This window comes from Budorcas taxicolor, chromosome 6 (genome assembly GCF_023091745.1).
Source record: "Budorcas taxicolor isolate Tak-1 chromosome 6, Takin1.1, whole genome shotgun sequence".
In the NCBI taxonomy this organism is placed as follows: domain Eukaryota; kingdom Metazoa; phylum Chordata; class Mammalia; order Artiodactyla; family Bovidae; genus Budorcas; species Budorcas taxicolor.
Window position 1 is genome coordinate 67,457,098 of NC_068915.1, and position 25,286 is coordinate 67,482,383.

General features: G+C 36.7%; 1 protein-coding gene across 3 annotated transcripts in view; it reads left to right on the forward strand.

Moving 5' to 3' along the window:
* Positions 1–23,849, forward strand: part of SLAIN2 (SLAIN motif family member 2) — a 72,171-nt gene extending 48,322 nt beyond the window's left edge. For 2 of the 3 annotated variants that reach the window (XM_052641691.1, XM_052641693.1), the window contains exons 7-9: positions 906–983; positions 21,548–21,866; positions 23,343–23,849. In XM_052641691.1, the coding sequence (XP_052497651.1) occupies positions 906–983; positions 21,548–21,866; positions 23,343–23,409 (464 nt within the window). In that variant the 3' untranslated portion in view covers positions 23,410–23,849. The remainder of the gene's footprint in view (positions 1–905; positions 984–21,547; positions 21,867–23,342) is intronic. The other variant, XM_052641692.1, reaches the window with a different exon arrangement.
* The last annotated feature ends 1,437 nt before the right edge of the window (positions 23,850–25,286 follow it).

Here is a 25,286-nt window from a genome sequence, read left to right on the forward strand (position 1 = left end):
GTCTGATTTTCACATCACAGAATGATGTTTTAGAACCACTTACATAGGTGACTGCACTGGTGGCTGTGGGACTCACCTGTTCATTGGAGCCATAGTGAGCTTTAACTCTGGATGTCTCTGAACTGCTGCTTAGTTGCCAGTTTTGAGAGCTTTACTGCAGTTAATAGATGAGGAGTTGTGAAGAAAGCTTAGAACTCCTCCTTGAACACTTGAAAAACAGATGCTCTGATTCCTCCAAATCCCTCAACTCCAACACATACACACACACATCCCTACCCCTCACCATCCATATGCATGAGCACATAGTCCAGATAACCAGGTCTAAAATGCAGCTAGGTGAATTCTACACCAAGATGTTGAACATATTTAAAGCAACTAGATTGTGGACTCCCTTGAGGACCTGCCTGGTTCTGAGTTTTCTTCTCCTTTTTGAGTATGAGGATTACGCTTTGACCTTAGGACGGTTCATCTAACAATAACTGCTTTGCCAAAGTCTGCTTTTTTGCACTGAACAAGTACTACATTTATTTATTTTTTTCTGTACTGTGTGCTTGTGTTCATCACTTTTACTTATTAGCTTTGTATTCTTTGCATCCTGTAGCATGTTTGCTGGTGGTTTTGTTTTCTCTGATATTTTGATCAGTTTACATGTTATAGATTTTCTCATCTATAAGAAACAGTTTCTTAAAGTATGCACTTTGCACTAAGATTTCCATTCCCTTTCTTTTCTAACTTAATGCACTAAGCATCACTTTGATTCCTCTGATTTTAGGTTTCTGAGGTATTCTCGCCTATCTGTTTCTTGATAAATTTTCAAGTTTGTATTACAATATTCAAGTTTACAGAAGCTATAGCCTTTATCTTGTCCTTCCAGGCAAATATTACAGTTCCTTATTTTTCAACAGCTTCGCAAAGGCTGAAAAATTTGCCTCGTACTTCCCTCAAAGCCAAACAGTTGCTTCAAACTTCATCTACAAAAAGAGGTAACTACAGCCTCTTACTAAGTTTTAAATTTCAGCAAACGATCAAGTTAGTTAAATCTTTCACCTTTTGGCATACTGAGTCAGTGATGTCTGTAGGGCACGTTTTAGTCTTTTTTTTTTTTTTTAATAATAAAATAATGTGGATTCATTCTCTGTTACTTGGATAAATCCAGAAGAAACTAATTTTCTACAGAGGTATGTATTGAGTTGCAATTCTGAAAGGAATAAATGATATTTATTTATGATTGCTTTTCATATTAGAGAATTTATCATTTTTCTTACCTAAAACTGAGAGTCACTGTTTTAATTTTGTTAGATAAACTAATAAATGCTTTAAAATGTATGAAATGCCAGACATTCTGTATGCAGTATTTTTTCTTCTGACTTTGGTGTTTGGATTTACTTACCTGTAGGATGAAATGGGCCTGTTTTCATATTAGAGATTGATTGAGGTTAGAGCAGAGTTATGGTTAACTGATGATGTTTGGAATATTTATGGAATGGTAGTTTTTATAAGAACTGAGTGTTGAAGAAATATCTGAAGGTTGGACATCAAAGCTATCATATTGGTTCCAGGAGATTGAATGTATGGACAGCTAGGAAAAAGAATTGGGAGAAACACTGTGGGATTGGATAGACCAACAGTAATAAGAATGAATAGGACTTCCCTGGTGGGAAGTGGTTAATCGTCCATAATTCTGCTTCTCAGGGCAGGGTTTGATTCCTGGTCCCCCTGGTCAAGGAAGTTCCAAATGCTGAGCAGCCAAGAGAGAAAAAGAATGAATAGAAACCTCAGAGAATATGGGACAGAATAAATACAGGCAGTGAAGAAAAATATTTCCCCTGTCTGCATAGATTTCCTGACAGCTTCAGAACTCGACAACTAACAATATAAGGATAAAACACTAACAGAACGTTACATGGAAGAGGAAGTTTGAGGTTTGATTTGTTGAAAAAACAATTTAGTTAATATGGCGACAGAAGTACTGAAATAGGTATCAATACTTCAGCAAGTTCATTAAAAGCAAATGATTTAGCAATGATTTGGTGGATAAGTATAATTTAAGGAAATACTTTTAGATATTAGAATCCCAGGAAAATAGTCAAATAGAAAATAAGAATGTAGGAAAGTTTGTGTTTTGGATGTCAGAAGTTGATCTTAGGCCTCCAGTAGGGGGCTTGTTTTCCAGTGCCCTCTGTCAGAAATGTGGAATAGATTATGCTCTTTTATTGAAGAAGAAGGTGACTTGTTAAAGATCATTGTAGAAAACGTTCTTAAATTTTGGGGGGACCCTAAGCCTCTTTTTTGAGATTCCCAAATACTTTTGAATATTTTTAGGTATGGGAGGAAGGTGAAAACAGATGATCATGAAAGGATTGTAGTATCTACAAAAGGGCAGAAGAGTATATTAAGTTTATATATATTGTATTTTTTGGTATGTTCTACAAGCTGCTTCATTTTGGGCGCCTTAAGTTTATATAATTTAAAAATTTTACTTGATTCTGTGTTACTCTTTATTAGATTGAAAGTGAAAGTGACAGTCACTCAGTCGTGTCCAACTCTTTGTGACTCTTTGGACTGTATAGTCCATGGAATTCTCTAGGCCAGAATACTGGAGTGGGTAGCCTTCCCTTTCTCCACGGGATCTTCCCAACCCAGGGATTGGACCTGGGTCTCCCACATTGCAGGCGGATTCTTTACCAGATGAGCCACAAGGGAAGCCATTATCAGATTGAGAAGATCGTAATTTCTGGCTGACTTTTTGGGGGAGGGGTGGGTAGGGCCTATGGAGATTACATTATTTTTGTGATTCTGAGCTACCAGACTACCTACCCTCTGTGATAGCAGGAACACTGAGTCTCATAGTTCCTGGTGCCTCTAGCTGTCTAGTTGACGTGGTAAAGGAAGAGTAGTTTGTACATGTGCATGTTTGATATTTTTGTTCTTTTAATTTCATTTTGTTTAATCTCTTAATTATCTTAATCCAGACTCCCATATTTTCTGGTTGGTGTTGTGACTTGGTGATCACTTACACTGTAAATTCTAAACCAATTGAGAAATGGTTTATGACAGGATTTTAAATACTAATTTAATTACTGGTAAAGCTGAATTGGAGAATCTCTCTTGACTGGAAGGCCAAAATTGATTTTCTAATTTCCCCTCATGTCTTGACTTTGTGAGAGAAAGGGGTCTGCCTTGGACTGTGGGATTCTCTGATCTTGGAGGATGTAAAGCAGATAGGACATATGTTTACAGGTAACTTTACAAACCTGCCCAGCAGAGAAACATGGACTAGATGGTAAATTGCCATGTAAATCAAATGTTCCTTATCCTGGGGGTGAACCTATAACGTTTTCTAGAAAGCTGATTTACTTACTTTAAGGGCTCAAAGAATCGTGGGAAGAGGAAGAAGTTGTCCTTAAACTCTTGGAAACTGATTTTAATTGCATTTAGTAGTGGCTGGAGTTTGAAGATGGGAAGAGAAGTAAAACTATGTTGCATGGCACAAAAGAAACACACCATAAACATTTGTTGATGAATACGATCATGTCACTAACTCAAGAGGCTGGACACATCCCTGTTTGCATTTTCTTCTTGCAAAGCTTTTGGCTTTCTTCGTCCAATTTTTCCCTTTGAGAAGAGGGAAGAAACCTATTGTGTGTTTTTAAGACTTCATAGAAATGACTGCTTAAACTGCTTTGATAAAGATATGTTTTATCTACCTTCAGTTGTTGGAGAATCAGTGAAGTAGAGATAAACAGGGTGGGAACCTAACCAAGTTAGGGGAAGAAAATGACTAATTAGAAAAGTGAATGCAGAGCTAAGGGCAAATTTAAATTTTTTTTTTTTAATTTAAATGTTTTTTATTTTTATTTGGAAGGAAAGAACAACTAAGGAGTTTGTGATGGTAGTTGTCTAATACTGCTTTAATGTTCTAATTCACTGTATTTTGAGATATTCAACATGAGATAAGCAATAGTTAATCAGAGTCCTTAATGATATGAACCCAGGAATTTTATAATTACTCTGGATCTAAAATTTAAAATTTCTTGTGTTCTCTTTTCTGTCCCTTAACATGTACTGAATCTGAATCAAACAGGATACATGCGTTATATCCTTTTCTCTTTTTTTCTCTGTTTTAGCCCCTCTTTACTTTTTCTTCTATTAACAGTTGTGATCAAAGCCAGCCTCTGCCACAAACAGCTTTTCGAAGCAGTTAAAATGATAGGAGTTGCTCTCGCTCGCATGACTTTGTTATATACGGTGGGAGAATGGGAAAGAAGAGCACAGAGGACTGTTCTTGGGGCTCCCTTCAAACACAAACATTCTGTTAGACCATGTCATGCTGTTTTGGAATGATGATTGAATGGATTGTATTTACATTTAGACTTGCTAAGGCTTGCGTGATTTTCTAAGATTCTTTTTTCTTCTCTAGTTAAGTCTTAAGTACATTGATTAATTTCCTTTTCTGAGAAAATCCTATTTCAAAATTCCCTCCTCTCTGAAATTTGTGCCTTGATTTTCCTGATTAAATAGGACTGCATTTTAGAATGTTAAAAATCTAATATTCTGTGGTCTTAAAAAGATCACCTGACTCCAATTTACCCTCATATTGTTATTCCTCCCTAGTCCTCAAGTTTATAGATAAGGCAAAATGCTGCTGCCATTAGAGAAGGAAACATTTTTTACAATAGTGAAGCTACAGCTTAGTGTACCTCTTTATAAACTCTCTAGTTTTCCCTCAGTTTATACATTAACCTTATTAAAGTATTTCTCTCCATATCTTGAGATTGTGTTAATAGAACATTTTGACTTCTTCTTTCATAAAGGAGTCCTTTCATTCATCTAAGAACTTAAATATTAATACAGTTAAAAAGATTTCCAATTTATAAATCTTATCTTTTAATCCTTGTTATTTTAAAATACAACACCAATTCAGAAAACCATATAATACATAGAGAACTTAATGAATTCCTAGAAGGCAACAACCTTGTGACTACCATTTATATCAGGAGACTAGAACTTACTCCCTTAGAGTGCTCTACATCCATCTACTTTCAAACACAATCCTCTCTTGACCTCTTTTCACCAAAGTAGCCATTCTCCCAGATTTTTATAATTTTTATTTTAGAAGTTCCAGAAGTTCCTTACTTCTCTGTATTTGTCATCCAAGTAATCAAACTATAGTTTTGCCTCTTTACTATGTCTTTTTAAGTCTCCCTTAATTTATAGCTCTCCTCCAACTCTTTACTACCCCTTATTGTTTGAAGAAACCACCAAATCACTTGTCCTATAGATGTTCACACAAATTGGATTTTCTGTGATGTCTTTTATCAGGTTCCTCTGTATTTCCTATAAATTGGTAGTTATCTTCATGCTTAATTAGATTCAGTAATGTTATTTTTGGCAAGACTATCTCATTGGTGGCACTTCTTCAGGCAAAGGTGCATACAGTGGGGTTGCCTGTTTCATGTGATATTAACAGGCATTGATGCATTGATGCATAATGCCTATATCCTTACTTTATTAGGAATTGCAGAATTGTGTCTTTCAATTCTAACATTCCTTTATTTAAAATAAAAAAACTAGTATGCAGAGAAACTTTTTCTTATTCTTTGGTAAACCAGCACTAAAGGTTTATTTCAGTGCTTGTTCTTTCCCTTTATTTACCAGTTTGCAAAATAAAAAATTGGCAACCCAGAATTCTCCAAAGATAACCAGTATTTTTCTTTAATATGTGTCATTATAAATGTATAGATTTAAACAAACATTTTTTTATTGTGTTTCAATCTATTCTGGGCATTTTCCCAACTTTGGTAGAAGCATCATCAAGTTGGTGTTCAGGTCTTTTTGACACAACCGTGGTAGTCTTTGATAAAGTCTTAATAAACTAATATGACAAGATTGGCTCATCTTTTGCATTTCCTGCCACAGACCTGGATTTATTTTTTTTCCAGAAAACCTTGATTTCTTTTGGTAGGCAGTGGAATCTCAGAACCAAAATCTTAGTTATTACTTATGCTCTTTGCTCTCTTGTTGGTCATTATTTCTAGGTCTTTTCAGTTACCAGAACTGTATATGTGTAGGTTTGTGTATTTTTTAAGATTGAGAGCCTTAATGAGTTCATGCTAATACTTCCCTTTCAAATTTAGGGCTTTAGCCTCTTTTAACTTATTATCTATCGTTCTTTTATCCTGCTCTGAGAAGCCTATTTCTTGGAAACACAAAGAAATAGAGTATCATGTAACAATTTTTCTCCCATGTTTTACACAGAATCTTCTGGGGATAAATAACATTAGTGTAATACACCATACAGTATGGTTACTAAAAACAGTTTATAGAACATTTCCCATATATAACTATTCCATATTCTCCTTTATGCCTCATTTAGAGATAGCTCTACATTTAAATAATATCTCATGCTTACTACCAGTCTGTTGATATTGTCTCACCAGTCAGTTTTCTTATTTAAAGCTTATCCTCTAGTAGATTCCTTCGGAAGGAGTTATGGGAACAATATCCATTCTCTCATTTTTTGCATGTTGGTGGCAGCTTGTTTGCTATTTTTATATTTGAAAGTCAGCTAGATATGAAATCTTTGGCTCATATTTTCTTTCCTTGAGTATCCTAAATATATGACTCTTATTTTTTGTCAGGAATAAAGACTTGTTTCTGTTACAATCATTTGATATTTTTATCTAGATGTCCAAAGGTTTTTTCTTCTCTTTAAAGGTCAATAATTTATGAGAATGCATCTCTGTGTTGGTTCTTCTGAGTTGATTTCCCCAGACTTGTGATGTGTTATTTCAATTTAAAGTTGCAGAGATTTAAAAATTTTAGACAAGTTCTTTAGAATTGTAGTTTTCATTATTGTGTCCTTTTGCATTGCTTTTCTCTTTTTGTGGGTATTCTTGTACACATATTAGGTGTTCTTTGCCTTTCTTCTATATTTGTTGCCTTCTCTTGAATCCGTGTCATCTTTCTTAATTTCTTCTTGTTCTATAAAAGTTTATTTTCATTGTTTATTTCTCTTAAAGCACTCTGTTGTGTATGGTGACTCTTGTTCCTTCCATCTTAGACTTCACTTTGAAATGATTTATTTTATGTCTGATTCTTTTCTGTGTTCCACCATCTCACTTTTGAATGTTTTTCATTGTTTATTATTTATGTTCTTTTGTAGCTTGTAATTTTCATCTTTGTGTGTGTGTGCACATCAGTTCAGAGAAGGCAATGGCACCCCACTCCATTACTCTTGCCTGGAAAATCCCATGGATGGAGGAGCCTGGTAGGCTGCAATCCATGGGGTCGAGAAGAGTCGGACACGACTGAGCAATTTCACTTTCACTTTTCACTTTCATGCATTGGAGAAAGAAATGGCAACCCACTCTAGTATTCTTGCCTGGAGAATCCCAGGGATGGGGGAGCCTGGTGGGCTGCTGTCTGTGGGGTCGCACAGAGTCGGACACGACTGAAGTGATGCAGCAGCAGCAGCACCACCACCACATCAGTTCAGTTCAGTTGCTCAGTCATGTCTGACTCTTTGTGACCCCTTGGACTGCAACATGCCAGGCTTCCCTGTCCATTGCCGACTCTCGGTGCTTGCTCAAACTCATGTCCATCCAGTCAGTGATGCCATCCAACCATCTCATCCTCTGCTGTCCCCTTCTCCTCCTGCGTTCAGTCTTTTCCAGCATCAGGGTCTTCAGGGTCTTTTCTTTCTTTCTTTTTTTTTAAATTTATTTATTTTTTTACTTTACAATATTGTATTGGTTTTGCCCTCCATTGACATGAATCCACCATGGGTGTACACGTGTTCCCATCCTGAACCCCCCCCCCCCACCTCCCTCCCCATCCTATCTCTCTGGGTCATCCCAGTGCACCAGCCCCGAGCACCCTGTATCATACATCGAACCTGGACTGGCGATTCGTTTCACATGTGATAATTTACATCTTTCAATGCCATTCTCCCGTATCATCCTGCCCTCGCCCTCTCCCACAGAGTCCAAAAGACTTCTATACATCTGTGTCTTTTTTGCTGTCTCGCATACAGGGTTATCATTACCATCTTTCTAAATTCCATATATATGCATTAGTATACTGTATTGGTGTTTTTCTTTCTGGCTTACTTCACTCCAGTTTCATCCACCTCATTAGAACTGATTCGAATGTATTCTTTTTAATGGCTGAGTAATATTCCATTGTGTATATGTACCACAGCTTTCTTATCCATTTGTCTGCTAATGGACATCTAGGTTGCTTCCATGTCCTGGCTATTATAAACAGTGCTGCGATGAACATTGGGGTACACTTGTCTCTTTCAATTCTGGTGTCCTTGGTGTGTATGCCCAGCAGTGGGATTGCTGGGTCCTGTGGCAGTTCTATTTCCAGTTTTTTAAGGAATCTCCACACTGTTCTCCATAGTGGCTGTACTAGTTTGCATTCCCACTAACAGTGTAAGAGGGTTCCCTTTTCTGCATACCCTCTCCAGCGTTTATTACTTGTAGACTTTTGGATCGCAGCCATTCTGACTGGCGTGAGATGGTACCTCATTGTGATTTTGATTTGCATTTCTCTGATAATGAGTGATGTTGAGCATCTTTTCATATTTTTGTTAGCCATCTGTATGTCATCTTTGGAGAAATGTCTGTTTAGTTCTTTGGCCTGCTTTTTGATTGGGTCGTTTATTTTTCTGGAATTGAGCTGCATGAGTTGCTTGTATATTTTTGAGATTAATTCTTTGTCCGTTCAGATGAGTCAGTTCTTTGCATCAGGTGGCCAAAGGATTGGAGTTTCAGCTTTAGCATCAGTCCTTGTGATGAATATTCAGGACTGGTTTCCTTTAGGATGGACTGATTTGATCTCCTTGCAGTCCAGGGGACTCTCAAGAGTCTTCTCCAACACCACACTTCAAAAGCATCAATTCTTCAGCGCTCGGTTTTCTTCATCATCCAACTCTCACATCCGTACATGACTGCTGGAAAAACCATGTCTTTGACTAGATGGACCTTTGTTGCATATGCATGGTAGACATATTTGGCAAGATTTCACCATTAGTAGAAGTATTATTCTATTCTTTATTTTCTTATGTTCTTTTTTTTCATATAATAGCTTTATATGAAATTTGGCCTCATTCTTTCTGTTGTTTATTGTTCTGTGAAATTGGTTTTCTAAACACTTAGGGAGTTTTAAGAGTTTCCATTTTATGGCTGTAGTGCTCCCTCTTCTGTTGTTTTAGGGAACTGTTCGAAAATAGGGCTATTTCTTTTTTGAGGTTTCTTGCTTTTATTCCTCTCCCTTATTTTAAAATTCATTCTTTTAAAGTGTACGCAAAAAAAGGGTAATACGATTAACCCTTGAACAACGTGGGTTTGAACTGTGGGTTCACTTCTACCTGGGTTTTTTCACTGTACACATGTGCTGCAGTACTACACAGTCTGGAGTGGCTGGATCCACAGGTGCAGAACCATGCGTACAGAGGGCCAGCTGCAGCGTTATGCGTGGATTTCCACTGTGCAAATGGTCAGCACCTCTAACTCCTTGAAGTACTCAAAGGTCAGTTCATAGGTTGAGCAACTGTTAACCACTGCCTGATTTTAGAAATTTTCATCACCCCATAAGAAATACAGTGCCTGTTAGCAGTCAGTCCCCATTCCCCACTCCTAGGCACTGGCAGCCACTAATCTGCCTCTGGATTTGCCTGTGCTAAACATTTCGTATCAGTAGAGTCATACAATAGGTGATCTTTGCAGCTGGCTTATTTCACTTACCGTAACATTTCCCAAGTTTATCGTATTTAGCATGAATTAGTACTTTGTTCCTTTTTTATTGCCAAATGATGTCCCATTGTATGAACACAAACCAGTTTTGTCTGTCCATTCATCAGTTGGTGGACATTTGAGTTGTTTCCCATTTTGTACCTATTGTGAATAATGCTGCTGATGCTGCAGATGTGTGTTGGTAGCTTATTTATTATCTATCAGTGTTTTTGTATATATGGAAGAAAAGCTAGTGAAGCCGATCCTCACAGGTTTCTTCTGCCTCTATGTTTAATAAATATTTTCTTTATATGCTTAAAAAAATAATGGCAAGTATTGTATGCTAATGAAAGAAGAAATCATAGGCTTTTTTTATGATTACTTGTCAGCCATAAAAAAATTAATATACCTTGGTGTCATATCTTATAAAACCTGCATAGGATAGTCCCGCAAATAAACTTTCTGAGTCTAGTTGAAAATTAAAATGTTAAAAATGATATTTTAACTTTTACTCCCAGAGGTGTTTCTCGTTTGTTATTACCAGTCTGGGAATCAGGAGACCTGGATTCAAGGCCTCATTTTCCTATTTATTTGGTCAATTGATTTCTGTGATTCTGGCAATTTTCCTTCACTGTGGAGTGGAAGGGTTGTACTAGATGGTTACTACCATCTCTTTTAACAAGGATTCTTTAACTTTGTAATGAGAGAATCATATTTACTTCCTCTCTATGATTTTTAATAACCAGAAATTATTTTTTTAAAGTCCTTATTATGTCAGTAACCTGTTGCCCATCATTTATTGTGCATAGATCATTGAGGGGCTGGAATGAGTAGTGTAACTAGGATAATTGACAAGGAAGTATTTTTGTTCTTATTCTCTATTTATTAAAATAATTAATTGAATGGCATATGTGTTTTAATAAATATTTTGTTCCCCATTAGTCTTGGTGGCCAATGTTTGGCATTATGTGTGTTTTTATTGCAAACTATATATTTATTGGACATTTACATATTTTTAAAAAATTATACAATTAATGTAATTTGTAGTTTGGTTGACACATGACTGAAAACAACCACTTGATATGTCTAGTTTTTATATTGCAAGATAGTGTTTAATGTTGTGATAGATTATTTGTAAAAAATTTAGTGAATATTTATCAAGATAAATACAGTATACAGTTTAATCAGTTTCTGTTTTTTAGAGTTAAGTGCCTGCTGAATTATTTAAGCCTTAAATAGAAAATAAACAGATTTTTATTAAATGCTTATTAAAAGACAAAAATGAATATTTGAAAAACAAGAATCCTCATATCACCCACCATTCCATTTTAGAGATGACTCTGACACCACAGTTAACATTCTTAGTCATGTCAGTTTTATAAATAGAATTCTAATTCTTGCTTGGAGCAGATAACATTCCTTCATTTTGTGCCTTGGTTCAAGTGTAATTCTTGATATCCAAAATGAGTAAAGAGAAATTATATCCTGCTGACATAATTAATTTGGGCAATAGAGCCTAATTTACTTAATCCCTATATTTTAGTCAGTTTATCAGAACAGCCCAGGAGACTGTGCTGAGTGGCATTGTTGAATATCTTCCAGAGAACTGAGCTGCAGCAGGCTGAAAGTCACCATATTCCCTGGGTATGGGAGGCATGGCTATGATTTGTCTTATAAATCCTGTAATATTTTACATTTTATCAACAGTTTGCTTATACATTACTCATTTGATCTTCACAGCTAACCTGATATTTGCTGAAACTTGTTTTGTTAGATTTACATCTGTGTATTTGTTTTTCTCTCTTTTGGGGTGCAGTGCAAATGGTATTGCATTTAAAATTTATATTTCCATACACTTACTGCTGGCATATAGAAATATAATCGGTTTTTATATGTTTATCTTCCATTTTGTGGCTTTCCTGAGCTTAGAATTTCTGGAAGATTTTATTTTTTGTTTGTTTTTTAGATTCCTTGGGATTTTCTGTGTAAACAATCATGGAGAGAGGGTTTTTTTCCCTAACCCGTTGTTGTTGTTGTTCAGTCGCCTAGTTGTGTCTCACTCATTGTGACCCTATGGACTGCAGTACTCCAGGCCTCCCTGTCCCTCACTATCTCCTGGAGTTTGCCCAAGTTCGTGTCCACAGCATTGGTGATGCCATCCAGCCATCTCATCCTCTGACACTTTCTTCTCCTTCCGCCCTCAGTCTTTCCTAGAAATGTGTTAGGTTGGTGCAAGAGAAATTACAGTTTTGTACTATGAATTTTAAATCATAACTAGGCTCAAACACATCTTTATTAATCAAAATAGGAACCATTACGATAGACACAATTTTGCCAATGAGAAATAGGTTTGCTTATTCCTAGAACATAAAAATCTGTGCTTTGGGATTTGATGAACTCTTGGAAAGCATTTTCTGCCTCCTGTAGTTGTGGAACCGTTTTCCCTGCAAAAAGTTGTCAAAGATGCTTAAAGAAATGGTAGTCGATTGACAAGAGGTCAGGAGAATATGGCGGATGAAGCAAAACTTCGTAGCCCAATTTGATCAAGTTTTGAAGCATCAGTTGTGTAACATGCAGTCAGGCGTTGTCATGGAGAAGAATTGGGCCATTTCTGTTGACTGATGCCGGCCGCAAACGTTGCTGTTTTTGTTGCATCTCATCGATTTGCTGAGCATACTTCTCAGATATAACAGTTCCGCTAGGATTCAAAAAGCTGTAGTGGATCAAACCACAGCAGACCACCAAACAGTGACCATGACCTTCTTTGCATGCGAGTTTGGCTTTGAGAAGTTCTTTGGATCTTCTTCTCAGTCCAACCATGAGCTGGTCGTCATCGGTTGTCATACAAAATCCTGGTTTCATCATACATCACAATCAGATTGCAGAATGACTCATTGTGTAGAATAAAAGAAGACAACCCTTCAAAATGACAATTTTCTGATTTGCAGTCAGTTCATGAGGCACCCACTTACCAAGCTTTTTCATCTTCCCAATTTGCTTTCTCTGCCAAACGACCACAGAATGGTCGACATTGAGACTTAGGCAACTTCTTGTGTGGTTAGTTGTAAGAGGATTAGCTTCGATGGTGTCTCTCAGTTGACATCTTCTAATGGATGGTCACTATGCTCCTCCTCTTCAGTGCTCTCGTCTCCTTTGTGAAACTTCTTGAACCACCACTGCACTGTATGTTCACTAGCAGTTCCTGGGCCAGATGTGTTGTTGATGCTGTGAGTTGTCTCCGCTGCTTTATGACCCATTTTGAACTAAATAAGAAAATCACTTGAAGTTGCTTTTTTGTCTAACATCGTTTCCATAGTCTAAAATATAAAAAACAAGTAATAAGTCATTAGCAAAAAGCAGTATCAAATGGCAAGTTTCAACAATGTAAAAAACCTCAGTTACGTTTGCACCAACCTAAGTCCATTGTTTTCTTTTCTTATTTATTGCACTCACTGGAACTTCTAGCACTGAGTTGCATAAGAGTGATGAGAGCATATATCCTTACCTTGTTCCTGATCTTAGAGGGGAAGCATTCAGTCTTTCCTCATTAAGTATAATGTTCAGTTCAGTTCAGTCGCTCAGTCATGTCTGACTCTCTGCAACCCCATGGACAGCAGTATGCCAGGCCTCCTTGTCCATCACCAACTCCCAGAGTTTACTCAGACTCATGTCCTTTGCATTGGTGATGCCATCCAACCACCTCATCCTCTGTCATCCCCTTCTCCTCCCACCCTCAATCTTTCCCAGCATCAGGGTCTTTTCAAATGAGTCAGTTCTTCACATCAGGTGGCCAAAGTATTGGTGTTTCAACTTCAGCATCAGTCCTTCCAGTGAATATTCAGGACTGATTTCCTTTAGGGTTGACTGATTTGATCTCCTTGCAGTCCAAGGGACTCTGAAGTCTTCTCCAACACCACAGTTCAAAAGCATCAATTCTTTGGTGCTCAGCTTTCTTTATAGTCCAACTCTCACATTCATACATGACTACTGGAAAAACCATAGCTATGACTAGACGGACCTTTGTTGGCAAAGTAATGTGTCTGCTTTTTCATACGCTGTCTAGGTTGGTCATAACTTTTCTTCCAAGGAGCAAGCGTCTTTTAATTTCATGGCTGCAGTCACCATCTGCAGTGAATTTGGAGCCCAAAAAACTAAAGTCAGCCACTGTTTCCACTGTTTCCCCATCTATTTGCTGTGAAGTGATGGGACCAGATAACACGATCTTCGTTTTCTGAATGTTGAGCTTTAAGCCAACTTTGTCACTCTCCTCTTTCACTTTCATCAAGATGCTCTGTAGTTCTTTGCTTTCTGCCATAAGGGTGGTGGTATCTGGATATCTGAGGTTATTATTATATATTGTTTATATTGTTATATAGTGTAAGTATAATGTTAGCTGTAGATTTTTTTGTAGGTGCTCTTTATCAAGTTGAAGTTCCTATTCCATGTTTTTCTGAAAATTTTGTCATGAATATGTGTTAAACTTTGTCAAATGTTTTTTTCCATTAATAGGTGGGCTCATGTAATTTTTCTTCTTTAGCCTGTTATTGTGGAGGATTATGTTGATTGATTTTCAAATATTGAACTATCTTCGCATCCTGGAAAAAACCCCACTTGATCATGGTGTATAATTTTTTTATATATCACTGAGTTCTTTCTGTTTATATTTTGTTAAGAGTTTTATGTCCATATTCCTGAGGGGTATTGGTCTTCAAGTTTCTTTTTTGACACTGTCTTTTTCTGTTTTGATATTATGGTTGACATTTCATAAAATGAATTAATTATGATTTATTCTCTTCTCTTTTCTGGTAGAGAGTATATGGAATTGGTGTTAATTCCTCTTTAAACATTTGGTAGATTTTTTCAGTGAAGTTGTCTGTGCCTGGAAGTTTCTCTTTCAGAGGATTTCAAGTTATGAAATTCAGTTCAGTCAGTTCAGTTTAGTCGCTCAGTCATGTCTGACTCTTTGCGACCCCATGGACTGCAGCATGCCAGGCCTTCCTATCTATCACCAACTCCCGAAGCCTACTCAAACTTATGTCCATCGTGTTGGTGATGCCATCCAGCCATCTCATCCTCTGTCGTCCTCTTCTCCTCCTGCCTTCAGTCTTTCCCAGAAGCTGGATCTTTTCTAAGGAGTTGGTTCTTCACATCAGGTGGCCAAAGTAATGGAGTTTTAGCTTCAGCATCAGTCCTTGCAGTGAATAAATATTCTGGACTGATCTCCTTTAGAATTGGCTGACTTGATCTCCTTGCAGTCCAAGGGACTCTCAAAGTCTTCTCCAACACGACAGTTCAAAAGCACCAATCTTCGGCACTCAGCTTTCTTTATAGTCCAATTCTCACAGCCATACATGACTACTGGAAAAACCATAGCTTTGACTAGACGATCCATTGTTGGTAATCAGTTTCCTTAATAATTATACGGCCATTCAGTTTATCTGTTACATACCAGATGAGTCATGGTGGTTTGTGCATTTTGAATGGTTGGTTCTTTTCATCTAAATTGTCAAATTAACATGTGTAAAATTGTTCTCAGTACTCCCTTGTGATCTTTTTAATGTCTCCAGGGTCTGTAGTGATATCCCATTTCACTACTGATACTAATACTTTGTATTTTCTCTCCTTTTTATTTTGTCAGGTTTGTCAGTTGTGAAAGAACTCTCTATTCCATTGATTTTTTCTTTTCTGTGCTCTTCTATTTTCAGTCTCATTAATTTTTGCTCTTTATTATTTTCTTCTGCTTGCTTTGAGTTTTTTTACTCTACTTTTTCTAGGTTTTTGAAGATAGAAACTTCGATTACTGACGTTAAGACTTCTTCCTAATTATGACCCACAAACTTTGATATTTTGTATTTTAATTTTTATTCAGTTCCATATATTATAAAAATATATTATAAAATTTCTATTCAAGTGTATTATTTGGTTTTCAGGTGATTTTTAAAATCTTTGTTACCTTTTAGTTATTGATTTCATTGTATTATGATCAGAGAAAGTACTCTTTGTAATTTCAGTTTTTTAAAAACTTGAAGTTTGCTTTATGGCCCAGGGTGTACTCTTATCTTGATTTGGCTTCTGTGGACACTTGAAAAGAATGGATTTTCTCCTGTTGTTGAGTGGACTGTTCTGTTGATATAAATGTCAATTAGATCCTATAATTGGTGGTAGTGATGTTGAGTTTTTACATACGCTTGCTTGTTTTCTGTCTAGTTCCATTAGTTGAGAGGGAGATGTTGAAATCTCCAACTATTGTGGGTTTGTCTATTTCTCCTTTCAGTTCAAAGTTTTTCCTTCACATGTTTATAGCTGTCTTTAGTATGTACACATTTAGGATTGGCTTGTCTTGGTAATTTGACCCTGCTTTCATTGTGTATTACCCTGCCTTGTCCTGTGTAATTTTCTTTTTAATTGTCTGATGTTACTGTAAACATCATGCTTTGCTTTTTGTATTGTTGGCATGATATATCTTTTCCATCCCTTAACTTTCAACCTCCCTGTATTTTTATATTTGAAGTGAGTTTCTTATAGACAGCATAAAGTTTGGTTATATTTTAAATGCATTTCTACCGAATCTGGCGTAATAATTGGTACAGATGGGCCGTTTACGTTTCATGTAATTATTGATATGCTTAAGTCTGCCATTTATTTGTTGTTTTCTGTTTGTTTTCCCTATTTTTCATTTATCTGTTTTCTTTTTCTTGCATTCCTGTTGGTTACTTGAACATTCTTTGGAATTCCATTTTGACTTACAGTGTTTTTTCCCTTTCAGTTTTATTGAGATGTAATTGGCATACAACACTGTATATATATAAGGTATACAACATAATGATTTTGATTTCCATACATTATGAAATGATAGCCAATTAAGTTTAGTGAACATCCATCATCTCATGCAGCTACAAAACCAAAAAATCTTAAGATTCACTCTTTTAACAACTTTCATGTATAACATACAGCAGTTAATTAAGTTCTATCAATACATTATATCCCTGGTACTTACTAGTCTTATAATTGGAAGTTTGTACCTTTTGACCAACTTTGTCTGATTTTCTCTCTCCACTATGGCAACCACAAATGACTTAAATGTAGTGTTTTTGAGTGCATATATTTGCATAGTTATTGTAGTGGCTGTTTTACATTATATATGCATAACATCATATATACATATCAGTATCTCATAGTTCAGTTGGTAAAGAATCCGCCTGCAATGCAGGAGACCCTGGTTTGATTCCTGGGTCGGGAAGATCCACTGGAGAAGGGATAGGCTACCCACTCCAGTATTCTTGGGCTTCCCTTGTGGCTCAACTGGTAAAGAATCTGCCTGCAGTAAGGGAGACCTGGATTCTATCTCTGGGTTGGGAAGGTCCTGTGGAGAAGGGAAAGGCTACCCACTCCAGTATTCCGGCCTGGAGAATTGCATGGACTGTATAGTCCATGGGGTCACAAAGAGTCAGACACCACTGAGTGACTTTCACTTCACTTCACTGTTGATGTTATCATTTTATCAGTTCAAGTATGTAAACCTTACCTTTTTTCCTGTATCTTTACCCTCACCCTATTTGTAGTTGTCTTAAATATTTACTTTAATATTTCCAATGACATTAATATTACAAATTTTTCTTCAACCTGCAAATATAATTTTGAAAACTCAAGGAGAGGGAAAGCCTGTGTGTCTGCCTATGTTTTTGTTTACCTTTTTCTTTCTTCCTTACTGGTATTCCAGGGTTCCATCTTCTTATCATTTTCTGCCTGTTTATAGAACTTGTTCAGCTGGGTTTTTTTGGCAGGGTGGTGGGGAGGAAATGGGTCTGCTGCCCACACATTGTCTTGGTTTTTTTTGTCTTGAGAATGTCTTGATTTTCCCTTAATTTTTCTAGGATATTTTCTCTGGGTATAGGATTCTGGGTTGACATTTCTTTTCTTTCAACTCTTGACAAATTTATGCCACTTTCCTTCTAATCTCGGTGGGTTATGATGAGAAGTCCACTGTTATTAAAAATTCGTCTTCCCCTGTAGGTTATGTGTTATCTCTCTCTCTGACTTCAAGGTTTTTATTGTGTTTCATGTTCAAAAGTTTAACTGTGATGTGTTTTGACATGGATTGCTTTGGATTTATCTAGTTTAGTGTTCTCTTAGTTTTTTGAATCTGCAGGTTTATGTCCTTTAGCAAATATGGTGAGTTTTCATACACGGAAGTCATTGTTTCCCACTATACTTTTTGTCCTCTCTTTCTCCTGTCTTCCTAGTACTCCAGTGACATACACATGTAAGCCTGTTGTAACCCTACAGGTCCCTGAAACTTCTGTTCATTTCTTTCTTTCTTTTTTTCTATTGAACTATAAACAGTTGGTTTACAATGCTGTGTTAATTTCTGCTGTACAACAAAGTGATTCAGTTATATATATATATACATTTTTAAAAATTCTTTTTAATTATGGTTTTATCACAGGATATTGAATGTAGTTCCCTGTGCTATGCAGTAGAATCCTGTTGTTTATCCATTCTATATATAATGGTTTGCCTCTGCTGATCTGAAACTCCCAATCCATCCCTCCCCCGACTTCATTCCCCCTTGGCAACCACAAGTCTCTTATCTGTGTCTGTTTCTGTTTCATACATAGGTTCGTTTGTGTCATATTTTATATTCCACATGTAAGTGATTTATGGTATTTGTCTTTCTTTTTCTAACATATTTCACTTAGTCTGGTCATCTCTAAGTTCATCCATGTGGCTGCAAATGGCATTATTTCATTCTTTTTTACAACTGAGTAGGATTCTATTTTGTATATGTAACACATCTTGTTTATCCATTCATCTGTTGATAGATATTCAGGTTGTTTCCAGGTCTTTGCTATTGTGAATAGTTCTGCTATGAACATAGGACTGCGTTTATCTTTTTGAATTGTGGTTTTGTCTGATATTTGCCTGGGAGTGGGATTGCTGGATCATATGGTAGATCTGTTTTTAATTTTTTGAAGATCCTCTGTACTGTTTTCCATAGTGGCTGCATCAATTTACATTCCCACCAAAAGTGTAGGAGGGTTCCTTTTTCTCCACACCATCTCCAACATTTATTATTTTGTAGAGTTTTTTATTATGGCCTTTCTGATGGGTGTGAGGTGATACCTCATTATAGATTTGATTTGAATTTTTCTAATGATTAGTGATGTTGAGTATCTTTTCATGTGTGCATTGCCCATCTCTATGTCGTCTTTGGAGAAATGTCTATGTAGGTCTCCTGCCCATTTTTCAATTGGTTGGTTGTTTTTTGCTGTTCAGGTATACAAGCTGTTTGTATATTTTGGAAATTAAGCCCTTGTTTGTCGCCTCATTTGTAAATATGTTATACCATTCTTTAAGTTGTTTATTCATTTTGTTTATGGTTTCCTTTGTTCTACAAAAGCTTGTAAGTTTGATTATGTCCTATTTGTTTATTTTCACTTTTATGTTTATTGCCTTGGGAGATTTTTTTTTTTAAGTCTGTTTTCTCTCCACAAGCCACAGGGTGCAGCCAAAAATAATAAGAAGAATAGAATTCCTAAAGTTTTTTTTAAAAAGTTCTATCTAGCTCTTCAAAAAATCTTTAATTCTCATCTCATGTTTATATATTTTTTTATATCCTTAAGCTTGTATGTAATAGTTTTTATAAACTATTACAGTAGTTCAGTAGCTCAGTCATCCCTGTGACTTCTTAATGTTTCTCCTGACTAATTTTTAGCCTAGTTTTGGTTATCACTTTACAGTTTCTTTATATGTCTACTAGTTTTTATTGGTTAGTAGACATTGTGAAGTTTTACGTTGTATGCTGGATTTTGTTATCTAATTTTAAATAGTGTGGACTTTATTCTGGCAAACAGTTATTTATAGATTAGTGTGATCCTTCTAGCAGGGATCAGCAAACATTTTCTTAAAGGACCAGATAGTAAATATTTTAGGATCATGGGTGATATGGTCTCTATTATAACTGTTGACTACACTTTGTAGCTGGAAAGCAGCCATAGACAAGAAATATAAACATATGAATGTTGCCATATTCTAATAAAACTTTATTTACAAAAGCATTTTAGTTTCCCATGAGTGGTAACTTGCTGATCCCTGCTTTAGTAGCTTTTTGTTGAGTTTTGTTAGATTGGATTTAGAGTCGTTTTAGTCTAGAACCAGTTTATATCTTTTAGAGTGTCCCCTGATTGCCCTGAATATTTGGCAAGGATTCTCTGCTCTAACTGGTTGAAACTCAAGCGTATCCTAGTCCTGTATAAGCTTTGGAAACTGTTCAGTTTACTACATGCCTTCTTTGCTCAGTCTTACGGAGCTTTACTTCGTGCATGCACAGCTCAATATTCAGGCAGAGGTTCAAACAGACCTGAGTTATAGAGGTCTTCTGGAGCACCTCCCTCCTCTAAGGTGCTTTGCCCCTCAGATTCCAATTTTTGTCTCCTCAATTTAGCAAGATAATTTTGATATTCTCTGGATCCTCCTCCTTATTCTATAATCCAAAAAATCCACTGCCATCCCCTCCCCCAAAAAAGCCTGAGAGCTCATCACATTTATTTTCCTTCTCTCAGGAATTACAGTCCTGTACTGCCTGTTCAATATTTGAAAATCGTTTTTATGTATCTTACCCAAATTATAGAGGTGCTTATAGCAGGAGGGTAAGCCCTGTTTTTGTCAACATGGTTGGAAGCTCCTACTGTGGTTTTAAAATAAGTATATTGATTTCATTCCAAACTAGATTTTCTGGGGATGGTGCTTGGGCCCCTCTCCTCTCCTTGTAATGTTCCTTGGGATTTTGGTACATAGTCAAGCTTTCTCTCTGTTGAGATCTTAGGCAAAGTAATGCAGGTTGAGAGAGAATAGGGTGACTGATTTCTTTCTCCCTTTTCGTCTGAACTCTCCTCCCTTACTCCCATCTATCATTCACTCTGAACCCCCACCCCAGAGTTCTTTGTTAGGAAAGCATGTTAAGGTAATATTTTTTATTTATATTATATGTAGGCATTCATAGGTATTTGAAGAAACCTTCCAGAGGTGATTTATCCCAATAGAATAAGCAGGAAAGGATGAATGAATCCTTCAACATCTGAGCTTACAATGCTAAGGGACCACCACAATAATAAAATTTATTTTAAAGTCTTATTTTGACAAAAATTACTTCAATTGCACATTTAATTCTTTTGTGTATCATTACTTGTTTTAATAATGTCTTTTAACTAACTACTTAGTAGAATTGACATTCCAGCAAAACATACCATGTCTGTCCTATGACTTCATATAGTTCTTGATGTGCCCCTAGATTTTAACTTCCCTACTTGCTGAAGCACAGTAGAAGCAGGTTCAGTTTCTAAATTTTAAGTTACACTGTGGATGAGAGAGGACTTACTTTCCAGATACTTGTTAACATGTTTACATGATTGTTTCTTTGAGGGGAAAGTGTGTTTGAAATTCTAGTCAACCATCTAGTAGCCAGCACTTTTTTCACCTCTAGAATGTGGCTTAGGTTGGTTGCCATGCTGAAACAGAATGCTGCAGTGTCTTTTCCGTTATTGTGGATTCCTAGCTGACCTAGTTAAAAATTAAAACACTGTTATCAAGGATAGTTACAGTCCTCTGAGTAAGGACTTGGTTACTTAAGAGCTGCTAATGACCTTTATGTAAATGTATATATTACCCCAGAAATATTCTTTACTCCTTGCATTTCTCTAGAGTGAATTTTCAGGAATACAGATGTACTGGTGCCCAGTCATAAGGCAGCAGTTTCACTTGCACTTGATTTCCACTGAAAACATTGATTTTTCTTTGCCATTCTGCAGTACCTTCTCCAGGTAAATTCCGCTCCCCTGCAGCACCGTCTCCTTTGGCTCTCCGGCAACCAGTAAAAGCATTTAGTAACCATGGCTCTGGTTCTCCTGGTAGCCAAGAAACAACACAGCTCATGCAAACCACTCCCTCACCTGGGCCTCCCATGGTTCAGAACACAGCCCCAGCAAATCCTCCTAGCAATATCAACAGCACTACTCTAACCAGACCTGCAGGGACAACTGTGATGAGAAGTGGCTTGCCCAGACCCAGTGCCCCTTCTGCTGGGGGTATACCAGTGCCTCGCAGCAAACTTGCACAGCCTGTTCGCAGGTAAGTGGCAAATACTCTGTTTTGACCGTCTTGAGTATAGGAAAGTGGGTGGACGGGAATTACCTTCAGTTCTGATAGTGAAGATCAGGAGTCCTAGTGGGTTCCCACTAAAATCATTACAATTTGAATAAAACATTACTTTCAAGAAATTCTCACTTGGGACATTGGGGTATTATATCACTTTGATTCAGATTAAATTTGCCCAGATGCCTGGTATGATCAAGCATCTTGGTGAATTCCTAGGAAAAATTGTTAGAACCACTCCATCTAGTTGTGGTATTTGTTCGTTTTGAATATAATGATATTCAGTAAAGATATTAAAAGCATAGTAGAACCTACAATGAGATTTAAGATAAAACTTTAGCTGTCAGGTCTGAGTGTGTAACCCAGGAGGTTGGTTTTCAAATCTCACTACAGTTCAGAATCTTCTGTGGAATTTATGTAAATATAGAGGCCTGAGTTTTGCCCACAAAGTAGATCTGGTGTGAAGCCCCAAATCTGTAGGTATGCTGTTTTTAAATTTGTTTAATCTTCAGATGATTCTGAGCCTACCCAGATTGGGAGTCACGTATATGTAGTCATATCGGTACCTTTCACATATGGTGGTAAGGAATGTGCTTACCACCGTCATTAGGTGTTGAATGTGTTAAACTTGAAATATTTATTTGCATGAAAAAAGTGCTTTTGTGCCTTACGCATTGAAACTGAATTAACCATACTTCTCTTATTCTAAGATAATATATTACACTTTTGAGTTCAGTAGAGTACAACAGTTTTTCAATCCCTAGGTCAGGATGATCCCTTGGAGGAAAAAATGGCAACCCACTCCAGTATTCTTGCCTGGAGAATCTCATGGACAGAGGAGCCTGGCGGGCTTCAGTCCATAGGGTTGCAGAGTCGGACACGGCTAAAGCGACTTAGCACGCACATGCACACCTTACTGAATTTTTACTATAGCATTAGACATATAGGTACTGTTATTATGCCTATTTTTCAGAGAACATTAAAATTTAATGAAGTTAAGTAATTTTCCTGAGACTTCAACTAGTAAGACCTACAGTTCCAAGTATGTCTGACTTCAGAGTCCTTTGAAGCACTATCCCATTTTGCCTCTCTAACGATGGTGACACTGTGCCACTAATAACACATTCATCAGTTTACCCCTCAAATAAGTAAGTAATAAGTTTGGTGATCCATTTGGTTGGAAAAGACAAGACAGTCTTTTCTCTTACTACAGTGGCTATGTTAACAAAAAAGAGGTTAGTGCAGTTACCTGATGCCCAGTAAAACTTAAAAGTTGTGGACGTGCCTGATGTAGAATGGTTATGCTGATAGCTGTTTAGAGCTTTGATCTCGGCAGTCCCCTGGAACATTGGATTGTGTTGCAACCTACAGAGTAATTGATATGCATGGAAGATAGCATGGTAATGTTCCATAAAACCTTGCAAATCATTCTGTAAAATTGCTTTATTTCAGATCCTTGCCAGCTCCTAAAACCTATGGCAGCATGAAAGATGACAGTTGGAAAGATGGCTGTTACTGACCAGCAAAAACAAGAATGCAGAGGTCCACAGCTTCATGGATACCCCTCCACCAGACTAAAAGACAACTTTTATATGCAGACTGTTCAGATAAGACTCTTGGGATTTATAAAATCCCAGCCCTCTCTGTCTTAATTAGCACAAATTGACAGAGATGATCAAACAGCACTTTAATGACATTTAACATCAGATGTGTTTGGTAATCATACAATCACTCTCCATGGAATCACTTTTAGTTTTATTTAATAGCAACTAAATTGATTTTTTAATGTTTGACAGAGGCCAATATCTGGGCAAAAAACCAATGGATGCCAAAGAGAAATGCCCATCTGTAAATGAGAGCATACCTTTGTGCACAAGGTGAATTCTAGCTATCCAAAACTTCACGTTCAACCTAAGTTACTGTATACATAGTATCAATAAATATTTGTGTTAATGAGAACTAATATTCTGACTAATTATCTAAAACGTTTCACTAGTACTCCAGGAAACTAGATTGAGATGGAAGGGGACAGGGTGGGAAGAAACCTGGGCTAGAGATTTAAAACACAATACCTAAATTTGGGAGAATCCTATAAATTATTTTTGCAGATTCATTAGAAAAATTGTCATTTTGTTTAATCTTAAGTTTTGGATGTAGCTCACATATCACCACCACCAGATAATGTTAACCGTGCATCCATCATGTTGCATTGACACATCAGACTTGTGTGTGTTTGTTTTGATTGCCAAAAGGGCTTAATATCAGTTGTACAATCTTTCTAAACTTTATAGCTCCTGGCTCAGGAAAGATAGCCTTTGCTATTGAAGCCAACTTCTTCACATGCTGTTATCTGTTACAGGACTAAGAGATCTTGTTTTTATTAGCAGGTTTCCATGATGGGAAAGAGCAAGTAGTATGTGTCTTTATTCTTGATATAAATAACACCACTTCAGTGCTTATAACCTGGAACAAAACCATACGATAAGGGGGAGGGGGTGTAATCTATGCACTAATGTTCAAAAACTCTGGTAATGACAGTTGTATTGTTACTATTAATTGACCTAGCAGCCTATTATGTGGTGGGAAATTATAGCCTGCTGAATCCTATTTAAGTTGATCCGCTTTAAACTGAGCAGCTGTTTCAAAACACCCTTTGAAAATACTGTCCCTTTTAGATTCTGTCTGACGTCAGTTTTTGCATTTGGGGGTACAGATGAAACCTACTACATATGACTCTAACCTGTTAAACACTCGCTCTGTGATGGCCCTTATGTATATCCTAGAAATAACTAATTTGGATTTTATTTGACTATTACTAGACTAAAGCTTCCATCTTCTGCAGATTTCTCATTTTTTCATGGTGAGGTCTGTTTTTAAATATTTAATTTGTAGAACTCTAAAATATTGGCAGTCAGGTCATTAAAGTATTTTAGATATTTGAATATACGTTCATCTTCTGTTAGTCAAAGACATTCTGTAAGTTGGCAAAAGAAATTGAGAGAGAAATGGGAAGCTTATATTCAGGATAGTACTGCGGTTTATAGATTGGAAGAAGGATAAAACTTTTAAGATCAAGACTGCTGTTCTGCCATGATGGACACCATGGTAGTCTTTATTAGCTTGACCAGTAAGGAGTCATTCAGTTAGCACAGCTGCTGGAAGTTTAAACTGCCAGTGCTAGTGTATTTTGGTGTATAATGCAAGGAAGAAATTTATTCTTGGATTTGAGGGTGATGGGGGTGGGTCAGGAAAGGATGGCGCCAGAATTCCACATATAGTGATGAACTTTAAAATGTTGCTTTTCAGAGGAAGATAATGCATCTGTTTTGGGTAGAGGGGTATCTCTTGTGAAAATCTAAGTAAGTAAAAGAACTAGCCACTGTCTCTTTTAAACCA